Source organism: Cucurbita moschata, unplaced genomic scaffold, assembly GCF_002738365.1.
Source record: "Cucurbita moschata cultivar Rifu unplaced genomic scaffold, Cmos_1.0 Cmo_Scf00062, whole genome shotgun sequence".
Classification (NCBI taxonomy): Eukaryota; Viridiplantae; Streptophyta; class Magnoliopsida; order Cucurbitales; family Cucurbitaceae; genus Cucurbita; species Cucurbita moschata.
The window spans coordinates 333,543-345,397 of record NW_019268578.1 but is presented as its reverse complement, the minus strand read 5'-3'; the positions used below and the strand labels follow the sequence as shown (position 1 = coordinate 345,397).

General features: G+C 35.6%; 2 protein-coding genes across 3 annotated transcripts; one reads left to right on the top strand and one right to left on the bottom strand.

Annotated features, from left to right (window-relative positions):
• The first annotated feature begins 513 nt into the window (after positions 1–513).
• Positions 514–3,049, top strand: LOC111437054 (50S ribosomal protein L6, chloroplastic). Of its 2 annotated transcripts, none has more exons than XM_023074884.1 (3): positions 514–664; positions 1,795–2,103; positions 2,599–3,049. In XM_023074884.1, exons 1-3 carry the CDS (start codon positions 630–632, stop codon positions 2,933–2,935), a joined length of 681 nt encoding a protein of 226 aa, XP_022930652.1. In that variant the 5' UTR covers positions 514–629; the 3' UTR covers positions 2,936–3,049. The 2 variants fall into 2 exon arrangements, with proteins under 2 accessions (XP_022930652.1, XP_022930651.1); XM_023074883.1 differs by lacking the exon at positions 514–664 and adding an exon at positions 1,593–1,699.
• A 2,007-nt stretch (positions 3,050–5,056) lies between these two features.
• On the bottom strand, positions 5,057–11,338 carry LOC111437052 (protein DETOXIFICATION 40-like). The gene is made up of 7 exons (XM_023074882.1): positions 10,926–11,338; positions 9,153–9,784; positions 7,603–7,659; positions 7,180–7,418; positions 6,420–6,538; positions 6,159–6,245; positions 5,057–5,221 (listed from the first exon to the last, which is right to left on the bottom strand). Exons 1-7 carry the CDS (start codon positions 11,271–11,273, stop codon positions 5,162–5,164), a joined length of 1,542 nt encoding a protein of 513 aa, XP_022930650.1. The 5' UTR covers positions 11,274–11,338; the 3' UTR covers positions 5,057–5,161.
• Positions 11,339–11,855: the final 517 nt, after the last annotated feature.

Below are 11,855 nucleotides of genomic sequence, written 5' to 3'. Positions count from 1 at the left end.
ATTATTTTTGAACTTTTTAAAAAGATTATGGTTATTAATAAAATTTTGTAAAGTTGAGTATATTTTTTAAAAAGTACTAGGTAAATGTATTTTTTTAGACTTTTTAAAAATTTTAAGAATATTTTTAGACCAATTATAAAATTTAGGTTTATTTATTTATTTATTATTTTAAGATAATAATAAGTGACATTTGATTTTGATAGAATTTTGCAGGTAGCCATTAGATTGTGATAAGTTTTAAAATAAAAAGGTTAAATTAAAAATCAAAATTTACAAATTTAAAATTACGAAGGAAATTTATAGATTAAATGTTTCCTCCCATAAAGATTAAAAAAATGTTTATTTTATAAAATCAAAATTAAAGAATATTCAAAGAAATACAAACAGTTTAATATATTAAAGATAAAAATAAATATAAATATTTAGAAACTGAAAGATAAGCCAAAATTACATTAAGATAAAGCGTCTGGTAAGTTGGTGATAAAAAAAAAAACAACAGGAAACAGGGATAGTATCGAGGTTTTTATTAGCCAGAAAGGTTGTTTTTGTCATTTTAGGTTTGGATAGCCTCCTCTCACAGCAGACCATATAACTGGTTCTGTCAAACTGGGTGTTCACTGTAATAGGCTATGGCTTCCACGCTATCCATCCCTTTTCAAACCAGGTATAACTCCTAATTTTGCTCTAATGATTGTCTTTCTGGGTTCAAGCCTATTAGTGGCCATTGGTAGACTTCGTATTTTATGATTATAAAATTTTCTGAACAAGCTCGGAAGTTCGTCTTAATTGGGTTCCCTTTCTAACTGTGTAGACGTTCTACTCTTACATATTGCATTTGTGGAGTGTGAAGTCTCGAATAGACCATAATGGTCAGCAAAGGTTTTTCCTTTTGCGTTCAACTTGTTCGTCTTAGTGCACATTTCCTTGGGATGTGAATTTGGGGGTTTCCGGTCATCGTTATCTTCTTTTATCTTGCCAAGCCTCAGAGTTGAGTTTTTGGTTTTCCTGATATGAGTCAGCCGGTCTGGAGATTATTGGAGGCTACAGTGCTCGCTATTTGGTTGCTTTAGAAGTTGTCGTACTTTGAGGATATCTTTCCTAGACCTTTGGAAACTTTTTTGGAGAACCATCCTCAATGTATCTAGATGATTTTCTAATTCTAGGAATTTTTTGAAATTATTTCTATTTCATATTCAAGACTTCAAGTCAATTGGAAAATTTCTTGAAACTTATCAGCTGACTGAAGTTATGTCTTCCATTTGGGTTTAATTATGAATTAGAAAATTATCTTTAATTTCTTTGTCGTGTTTTCTTAGAGAGACGCTCTCCTAAAAACGTGAAATTTTCTACTGGTCATTAAGTCATTAAGGTGTGTAAATTACACGGATGGAATTTAGAGGAAGTGTCCTTCCATGTTCCTCAATTCTAGTTGTGTTTGTATGTTGTCCTTACACTGTGGCTGTATGGTACAAAACAAGTTCTGCCATACCACCACCAATGTGGAGATTTCGATTCTCTGCTGTTTGAATATGTTATTTAGTGCTAAACTATTACACTGTCCTTTGATTGACTTTTGTGTGTTTTGAACCCTTCAGCCATCACTAACAATGGACGTCTACACATTACCTTTCTTTTCTGCTATAGACTGGGCTCCTTATAGTTGGCTTAGAGAGTGTGTCAAGCATAGAGTTTGTTCAATGTTAGTCGTGGTTGTCTTTTATTTAATCATTAAGCTCTTTTTTGTAAGAAGGAAACGTTCTTAAATTTGAAACCATTTTCCTTATTGTGGCTCAGCAATTTTCGGTCTACTTTTTTGGGAGAGAAAAATGGATTCTCTGCTTCTACAATGCCTGTATCTCATATTGTTCGCTTGAGGAAGACTATTGAATGCAAGGAATCACGAATAGGGAAGCAACCAATTCAAGTGCCATCCAATGTAACCATCACATTACAGGGTCAGGATTTGAAAGTTAAGGGTCCTTTGGGAGAGCTTTCACTCCTTTATCCACGAGAAGTGAAGATTGAGAGGGATGATTCAGGGATCTTAAGGGTTAAGAAGGCACTGGAGACTAGGAGAGCCAACCAAATGCATGGGCTTTTCAGGTAACCTCCACCTAATTTAATTTACAATATTTTCACAGTAACCGATTAAGTTTAATCTTCTGAAACATTTAGCTTTTGTTTTTCTTCCTCTTAAGTTTTAGTTTACATGGATCACTTCCTATATGTATCTTCTCCAAAATTTGGTTGCCTCCTATGAAGATGCCTACTTGCCTCGCTAATCAAGTTGGTCATCTTTTTCATAAATTATGATCTGAAAAATGCTTTTATGGATGAGAATACTAACGGAGTGGCCAACTCTAGATATTCCCTCCTTTCTAATGATTATCTGTGGACTGCTAGAAAGAAACCAACTAAAATATCTTAAAATTCTGAAAACCCAAAACCACTTCATGCTATGAATGCAAACAACCAGCCATTGTTCCTTCATTTGTAATACAGATGAATGATGTCTGATGGAAAAAGAGTAATAAATGATGTACTCTGAGAAAATGCAGCTGTCGTGTCATATATGACCATTTCAACTGATTTATTCAGGACCCTTACAGACAATATGGTGGTAGGAGTGTCCAAGGGGTTTGAAAAGAAACTTCAATTGGTAGGTGTTGGTTATCGAGCGATGTTAGAAGGAAAAGACTTGGTATTAAATCTTGGGTTCTCTCATCCTGTTAGAATGGCCATTCCTGACGGGCTTCAAGTAAAGGTGGAAGAAAACACCAGAATTACCGTCAGTGGATATGATAAATGTGCCATTGGTCAGTTTGCTGCCTCTATTAGACAATGGAGACCTCCAGAACCGTATAAGGGTAAAGGAGTGAAATATGCTGATGAAGTTGTCAGAAGAAAGGAGGGGAAAGCAGGGAAGAAGAAGTGATGGTTCGTTATTCATTGTTGGTTTTTCTCTCTTTTTGAAATATGTACTAGTCTTTCTAGAATCAGAAAGGATTATTGGCATCATAATTTATTAGAGTTCATTTTTTTTCCTTCTCCCTTTTCTTATTAAATTTTCAGTTTAATATCATCATCACTTTTCAGTTCCTACCACATTTTTATCAGTTGGAAAAATGGCATCGAACTCCTAAAGATCGCCATCTAGTTTATACTTGCGCATGTAGCATGGACTCGGTTTTCTTCCAGTGCTAAGTGTGTCCGTGTGATAAGAACTGAACAATAATATAATTTCTTTTCTGCAACCTATGAATTTCTCTATGGTATGTGCAAAGATAAAGCTACAGCAAGAAGCCACGCACCTAAGATCTGGCCATTTGTGTTAGCTATCATGACAGCCTGCTTTCCTCCTGCATATTTACAGCCACCAGACTTCTATGAGCATCTTTAAATGTTGTTCTTACTTCAATTTGGATTAAACTTTGGCAGAGCTAGGTGAAACTTTAAATGTAAAACCTATAAACCAAACTACAGTTTTACATGAACTATAATTGCAGAGAATGTAAGCTATTATACGAAATAGAGAGCATGAAAACAAGAGTCGCAATCTTATTCTTCACTTATGCACCAGGAAATTTCACTTTGGAACATCGTGCAAACTTTCCATGGTCATTCATAGATGATGTGGAAAAATCAGTAGACAAACATAAAATTAAGTCCAGGAATCAGGATGCTTCATTTGATGCAATATAGTCATTCATATTCTTGTTCGTTTCTCCTAATCGTCTATTTTACATTTTCCTTATTAGTCATTACAATAAAACAAATACACACAGCAGATCAAGGAAGCGATCAAAATTTGAAACACAGAGAGAAAAAAGAAACAACAAAAATGAATCATCGTCAAAGAGCCTAGCAAGAAGAGAGAACAATGAAGAACAGAGCACAGATTGTTTCCTCTTCGGACAAATCGTCGCAAAAACAAACATCAAATGCAGAAGAAACAGATCATAGACAAGAATTCTTTGCCAGACGTATAGGGATTATGAACAACGGAAGTTTACAAGACGAAACAAACAAAGAGAAGATATAACAATACCAAACGAAATTCATAGCTACAAAGAAGAACCGCCAAGTAGCATAATCGGAGTAGATGAAACATCAACAATACGAAAACGAGCAAACGAGATCCAAAAATCGAATGAAAATGCAAGTTCATCAAGTATATTACTTCAAAATCAGGTCGTATCTCTTAACCCTCATTGCAGTTTCCGGAGCCTCCAAATTTTGAACGAGAACAAGAAAATGAAATGCAGATCCATCATATCTGTTCCTGGCGGGAAAATAGTATTTATACTCGACGATAATTCCGCCGATGAGAATGACAATAATACTTTGAGATTTTTTTTCCTTAATATATTTAAAACGCCCTAATTATTATTATTATTATTTAAGTCTAATTTTAATCCATGTATTAAGTTTTATTGTTTTAATTTTGATTTATTATTTTAGTCATTTTAACAAATATTTAAATATAAGAACTAATTAAAATTGAAAATATATTAACAAAAATAGTACTTTTAGGTTAAATTACATGTTTAATCTCGATTTTTTTTTTAATTTATGTCTGTTTCGTCTCTGAATGACTAATAAAATCTTAAACTTTCAATATAAGTGTTTATATCGGTTAGTGTCGAGCCATCTTTGCATGCACCTCACTATTTCTCGTACGATAACCATCAAACCCTACTACATACTGTTCTTACCGAACAATCTTGAACTCACAGTGTTTATATCAATTAGTGTCGAGCCATCTTGCACGCACCTCACTGTTTCTCGTACAATAACCATCGAACTCTACTACATACTATTCTTATCGAACAATCTTGAAACTTTCAGTGTTTAATTATATCAGCTTGTGTCGAGCCGTCTTGCATGCACCTCACTATTTCTCGTATGATAACTATTGAACTCTACTACATATTGTTCTTACCGAATAACTATTTGACTCTGCTACATTTGATCGTCAAAGTTAATCGTATAGTATTGAATCCTAGATATGTGATCAGTATAGCTGAAACCGGTTATAAGTAAAATAAAATTACTATAATTTTAACCATAAACACCAAATTCTTTATATTAAGAGGAAAGATTTGAAACCCTAAAACAATGCAACATTCTTATATTTATTTGAAAAAGTTGGTCCTTCAAGCTACTCAACAATTTGCTTGTTGTCATCCCACTTGTTTAATCTTTTTATTGCTTCTTCCACCTGCAATTCAATTCAAAAAAAATTTGTCATTTTTTCTATGATATAGCAATTTTAGCCATTAATTATATATTTTTTTATTTAAATTTTATACTTCCCGATTTTAAAATTTGTATTTCTAAAAAAATCACAAATTTAGCCTCGACTATTAGTTTATGGTGAATTTTTTTGTGATATCCCACCACCGTAAGCATTGTTTATAGGGGTGTAGAAATCTCTCCCTAAAAGAAAAGGACAAAAAGAACAATATGTGTTTTTCCGAAAGAGGTGGATTGTGAGATTCCATGTCGATTGGAGAAGATAACTGTGATGTCCCACGTTGGTTGAGAGAAGAACAAAATACTATTTATAAGGGTATGGAAACCTTCCACTAGCAGACACGTTTTAAAGTCTTGAGGGGAAGCTCGAAAGGGAAAGCCCAAAAAAGACAATATCTGCTAGCGGTGGATCTAGGTCATTACAAATGGTATCAGAGCTAGACACCGGACGATGTGTAAGCCTTCTTGTTGTTCCGCGAAGGTGGTAGACACAAGATAATGTGTCAGTAAGGACGCTGGCCTCAAAGGGAGGTGGATTTGGCGAGGGTCCCACATTGATCGAAGGAAGGAAAGAGCGTCAGCGAGGACGCTGGACCTCGAAGGGGGTAGATTGTGATGTGTGCCAATAAGGACGCTGGACCCCGAAGAGGGTGGACTGTGATGTCCCACATTGATTGGGAGGAGAACAAAACACCACACTGTGGGGTGAATTGTGATGTCCCACGTTGTTTTAAAAAATAGTCTCAGATAAATTTTGGTGAATATTTATATTATGTAATATTAGAATTATTGTTTTTATTTTACCAAATTCTATAAAAACTAACTTAATTTCAAGATATATGGTTAATTTAATTAATTAGCGCCTATAATAATAATTTTTTTATTTATTATATATTATATACCTCTTTATTCCAATCTGTACGCCACGTCACCCATACCAAAATTACCGTCTGCATGAAAGTTCCACCCATCAACCCTATCCATATGCCCTGTACATAAATTAAAATTTTCATTAAATCTTTAATACTATTTTTTAACCAAAAATAATAATTACTTTATCAAATTTAATTTAAATAAGTAACGAAAAATAATTCATATAATTGCTATGTAATTCAATTTCTATAATGGACCTAACTAATTGTCACATTCTTATCTCTTAATACCTTGGCGCCAAATTTGAAATAGAAGCCGAGGAGGGCACCCAAGGGCACGCCGACGATGTAATAGCAGCCGACGTTTACATAGGCAACGAATGCCTGCCACCCACATCCAACGGCTACACCTTCGAAGATCAAATCATAACAAAATTAAGCAAAACACAACTGCAACAACTTCGATAAAATGGTAATAACTCCTAATTCTTTCGATTTTGTCAAGATCGTGTAGCATAACATGCTCGAAATTTGAATCAAAATTTGAAATACAAATTCAGAGATTCAGCATGCTTTATCTTCACTCACATTGTTCATAAGATTTTAAAATGTGTATGCTAGGGGAAGGTTTCCACACCCTTATAAAGGGTGATTTGTTCTCCTCCCCAACCAACGTGGGACCTCACAATCCACCCCCTTTCGGGGCCCAGCGTCCTCGCTAGCACTCTTTCCTTCCTCCAATCAATGTGGGACCGCCCCTAAATCCACTCCCTTTGGGACCAACGTCCTTACTGGCACACCGCCTCGTGTCTACCCCCTTCGGGGAACAACGAGAAGGCTGGCACATCGTCCGATGTCTGGCTCTGATACCATTTGTAACGACTCAGGCCCACCGCTAATAGATATTGTCTTCTTTGATTTTCCTTTTCAGGCTTACCCTCAATGCTTTGAAACGCGTCCTAGGGGAGGTTTTCACACCCTTATAAAGTGTGATTTGTTCTCCTCTCCAGTCAACCTGAGACATCACAAAAGTAGAAGTATATTTTATTACCGGTTAAGACTGGTTGGATTCCATTGAGGAGGAGGGTGAGAGCGAGAAGTGGGCATAAGTCGGAGACGGCGGCGGCCACGGCGATGCCATCAGTGAAGACGTAGCTAATGACGTTGCGAAGAGCCAGTACAAGTACGGCACAAGAGACGGAGACAACGGTGGAGATGGCAACCACCACCGCCACGGAAAACGCTGCGGATTTTGGATTCCCACTTCCCAGTTCGTTGCTCACTCTCACACTGCAAATTACGCAAACAAAAATAAATAATATAAAACCAAAAGAAAAATTAGGCTTAATTTTTTTAAAAAAGAAATTAAATAGTTATGAAATGATTTTGGAATGTAATTTCTTAAAAATTAATTCTTAAAAATTAATAATTTTTACAATTATTTAGACTAATTGAAATAATTGAGAAAAATTACCTGGCGGCAGCGTTGAAGCCGACTGAAATCATGTAAACCCATCCATATATGGTCATACTACAAAATTACCACATATTTAAATTAATTAAACTTTAATTAGACCATCAACTAACTTTTAACCGTGGTTAAAAAAAAACTTTAAAAAGTTATTTATATTTGGATCCATTTCAAAAATACCTTTAAACTATACTACGTTTCTTTAATAACTTTCCATCTTTTTAAAAAGTTTTTTGAAAAAAAAAATAACATTACTTCTATTACTATTTTTAAAAAAATATTCACAAAATTTTAAAAATAGTATTAACACCCGTATTTAAAAAAAGTAAAAAAATTATTACTATCAGTATATGAACGAAAACCATCTAGACATCTAATAGATTATATTTAAACTTTTTATTATTATTTTCAAAATTCATAGATATTTTTGAAATAAGTAATTTGGAAGGGTTTTAATGAGATTTTGAAAACTCAAAATTATTTTTTAAATAATTTAAAAGTTAAAAGAGTTTTTTCCGTTTTCAAATTTTAAATTTTTATTAAAATTTAAGAATAATTTTAAATTTTTTTTAAAAAAAATTTAAGAGTAATATTGAAAATTTAGAAATTACAAAAAAAAAAATAATGTCTGAAAAATATCAAATAAAAAAGATATTTTTATTAATTTAGTTGGAAGAAATAATAAAAAATAAATTTTGATGACACGTTGCTAGTATTGTACGGAAAATAGTAATTAAAGGTACGGTGTTATCAAAAATAATAAATAAGATTTAATATTGCCAGAGAAATAATTGAACTCAAGGCTTGAATGAACCCCCTAATAACGAAGCTTTCGTCTTCTTCTTCTAATAATAATAATAATAATAGGAATAAACCAATAATTTCTCTATTTCACTTTATGATTTCTGCCATTATTTTTTACTCAACTTCCAAAATTGATCAATAGATTTCATAATTTTCTCATGCTATATCACTTATTTATTCCTTAAAATATGCCTTTAATTATATATATATATATATATATATATATATATATATATATATATATAAAAGTCTTTATATTTATAAATAAAATTTTTAAAAAAGAAAACGGTATATGAACACATTATAATATTTTTAAAATGTGTTACTTGTTGGGTGATGAAAGTCCTGCCTATGCTAATTTAGGGAATGATCATGGATTTATAATCAAGGAATACTCTCCCTATTCGAGTGAGGCCGTTTGGGGAAACTCAAAGCAAAGCCATGAGAGCTTATGCTCAAAGTGGACAATATCATATCATTGTGGAGAGTCGTGTTCATCTAACATGGTATCAGAGCTATGCCCTAAACTTTGTCGTGCCAATAGATTGGTAAATCCTCAAATATCGAACAAAGGACTCCAAAAGAAAAGGAGTCAAGCCTCCTCGAAGGCAGTAAAAGATGACTAAGACTCCAAAGGAGTCGAGGCTCGATTGAGGGAAGGTATTGAACGATGAAAGTTCAACGTCGACTAATTTAAGGAATGATCTGAATTTATAATTAAGGAATAACGAAAGAAAGAGAAGGATTACCAGATGGAAAGGGAGTCGAGAGCGAGCTCAGGGTTGTCGAGCAATCCAGCAAGCAAAACCAGAATCTGAAAATACCAAGTCTCCAAGCACAGCATCACCGCCGACGCCGCCGACAGCTTAAAGAACCCAAACAGCCCCGAAAACGCCTGCACATTGAACCCCCGCCACGTCTTCTTACAACTCCGGCTCTTCACAATGTAAACAAATTGCCCCACCACGATCACCCACCACGACAAGCTCAGCACCAGCGACACTCCCAGCAAGCCCAGCCCCATTTTATAGGCCGCCAACCAGCTCAACACCACGTGCACCACAAGCGTCCCGGCCGATATGAAGGCGCTTGGAAACACTATGCTCTGCGCCTGAAGAAACTTCTGGATGGGGAAGTTTAAGGCGTAGGCGTAGATTTGAGGCACCAGGCCGTACACGAAAGTCTCGGATGCTGAAGCTATATCCTTGGATTCACCCAGAAAGAGCAAGATTGGCTTGCAGAATATGTAAGGGATGGTTAAGACTACGCCTGTTAGAGTTAGTAATATGGCTGATCTCTGTAAATATATGCCTAGCATGTCGTATTTCTCGGCGCCGTATGCTTGCCCGCATAGCGTCTCCACCGCGCTTCCCATGCCCAACTGTTTGGTTAAAACATAGGATTAATGTTAACTTACAAACATGTCAATTTGTTAGGAATCACGACTCTTCACAATAGTATGATATTATCCAATTTGAGCATAAGCTCTCATGGGTTTGCTTTGGGTTTCCCTAAAAAGCTTCGTACCAATTAAGATAGTATTTCTCACTTATAAACTTATGATCTTTCACTAAATTAACCAATGTGGGACTCAATCCCAATAATCCTCAACAAATTTAATCCAAGCGAACTTGTATCGAACTAGGCGGGAAATATTTTTAGGGTAGAGGAGAATTTCTCACATTGGCTAATTAAGACGAAGATCGTGGATTTATAAGTAAAGAACTCTATCTCTATTAGTACTGGTTTTTTTAGGAAACCAAAAGTAAATCCATGAGAATTTATGCTAAGAGTCGATAATTTCATACTATTGTGGAGGTTCATGGTTTTTAATATGGTGCCAGAGTTATGCCCTTGACTTAGTCATGTTAATAGAATCCTTAAGTGTTGTTGTGAGCCTTAAAAGTGTAGTCAAAGGTGACTCAGGGTCAAACAAAGGGTGTATTTTGTTCGAGGGCTCTAGAGAAGGAGTCGAGCCTCAATTAAGGGAAGGTTGTTCCAGAGATTGAGGCCTTCTGAAGATCATGGGTCATAAAAGCTTATGCTCAAGGTGGACAATATCACCGAGCCTAAATTAAGGAGAGGTTGCTCAAGAGCTAGAGGACTCCAGAAGATCATGGGTGATGAGAGCTTATACTTAAAGTAGATAATATCGTTGAGCCTCAATTACAGGAAGGTTGTTCGAGAGCTCTAGAGAAAGAGATCTCCCAAAGACCATGGGTCATGAAAGCTTATGTTGAAAGTGGACAATATCATCGAACCTCAATTAAGGAGAGGTTGTTCAAGAGCTCTCGGGAGACTGTTTGAGAGCTCTAGAGAAAGAGATCTCCCGAAGATCATGAGTCATGAGAGCTTAGGCTCAAAGTGGACAATATCATACCATTTGTGGAGGTTCGTGATCCGTCCCCACCTAATTCTCTGTCCCACCCTACTCGGAATATATATATATATATATATATATATATATATATAACAAAAGTAAGGATTTGTGTTCATAAGATGGGGTTAGCAATGTAAATTACCATGAGACCATAGGCGAAGACTTGAATTCCATTATTGCCAAGAGAGGAAGCGGCAAGCTCAAGGTTGCCAAGGTGGCCGGAAAAGATCTGCGTGGACGTCGACATGGCGTAGTTAATCATGTACACAAAAACCGCCGGCGCTGCCAAGTAAAACAGAAGCTTAATCTCGATCCACGTGGCTTGACTATAACGCTGGACCACCGGCATCTCTGTGTCCGACAGAATCCTCTCCAGTTCGTCGCTGCCTTCGTGCTTGTTCGAACACAACGACTGAGACGACAACAACGCCGCCGCCGCCGCCGGCTGCAGCAGTGCCTGTCGGAGATCATCTTCATAAGCAGATCCCATCTTTTGTCCCAAAGAGAAAGGGATTCTTTTTGGCTTTTCGTTCCTATGTTGAGCACCAATTTATAGCTGCGGACTGTTCTTTATCAAATTTCATTAAATACCCTTCCATTTAAAAAATAAAAATACTCCTACCATTAATATAAAAAAATATGCATAAAAATTAAAAATTAATTGTAACCATCGAGATTCACCCCTAGCAGTTCCTCTTTGCTTGTTAGGGAGAGACTTCGGTTAGACAGACACGACTCTGATATTGTCCATAGAGTTAATGCTTTAGGCTTCTCCAAAATACCTCCTGATCATGGGTTTATAATCAAAGAATATTATCTCAATTGGTATGAGGCCTTTTGAGAAGCCCAAAGCAAAGTCACGAGAGCTTATGTTCAAAGTGGACAATATCATATCGTTGTCCTTTTTCTCAATATCATTGATTAATTTAGTATTTATTCTTATGAACTAATGAAATACCTATGGTTTGAGACATAATAAATTGTCCATAATTTTCTACCGACAGACGAACCGAGAGTCGTGTTCATCTAACAGTTTACACACCAAGGGTGTTTCGTTCTCCTCTCCAACCCA

Bases quoted from the DNA above. Each gene is read 5' to 3' on its own strand.
- LOC111437054 (XM_023074883.1), top strand. From the start codon at position 1,608: ATGGACGTCTACACATTACCTTTCTTTTCTGCTATAGACTGGGCTCCT. The intron at 1,700-1,794 runs GTTAGTCGTGGT...ATTGTGGCTCAG, and splicing joins AAGCATAGAGTTTGTTCAAT to CAATTTTCGGTCTACTTTTT. The intron at 2,104-2,598 runs GTAACCTCCACC...TGATTTATTCAG, and splicing joins CAAATGCATGGGCTTTTCAG to GACCCTTACAGACAATATGG.
- LOC111437052 (XM_023074882.1), bottom strand. From the start codon at position 11,273: ATGGGATCTGCTTATGAAGATGATCTCCGACAGGCACTGCTGCAGCCG. The intron at 7,419-7,602 runs GTAATTTTTCTC...CGTAATTTGCAG, and splicing joins GGCTTCAACGCTGCCGCCAG to TGTGAGAGTGAGCAACGAAC. The intron at 5,222-6,158 runs GTATATAATATA...ATTGAATTGCAG, and splicing joins GTACAGATTGGAATAAAGAG to GTGGAAGAAGCAATAAAAAG.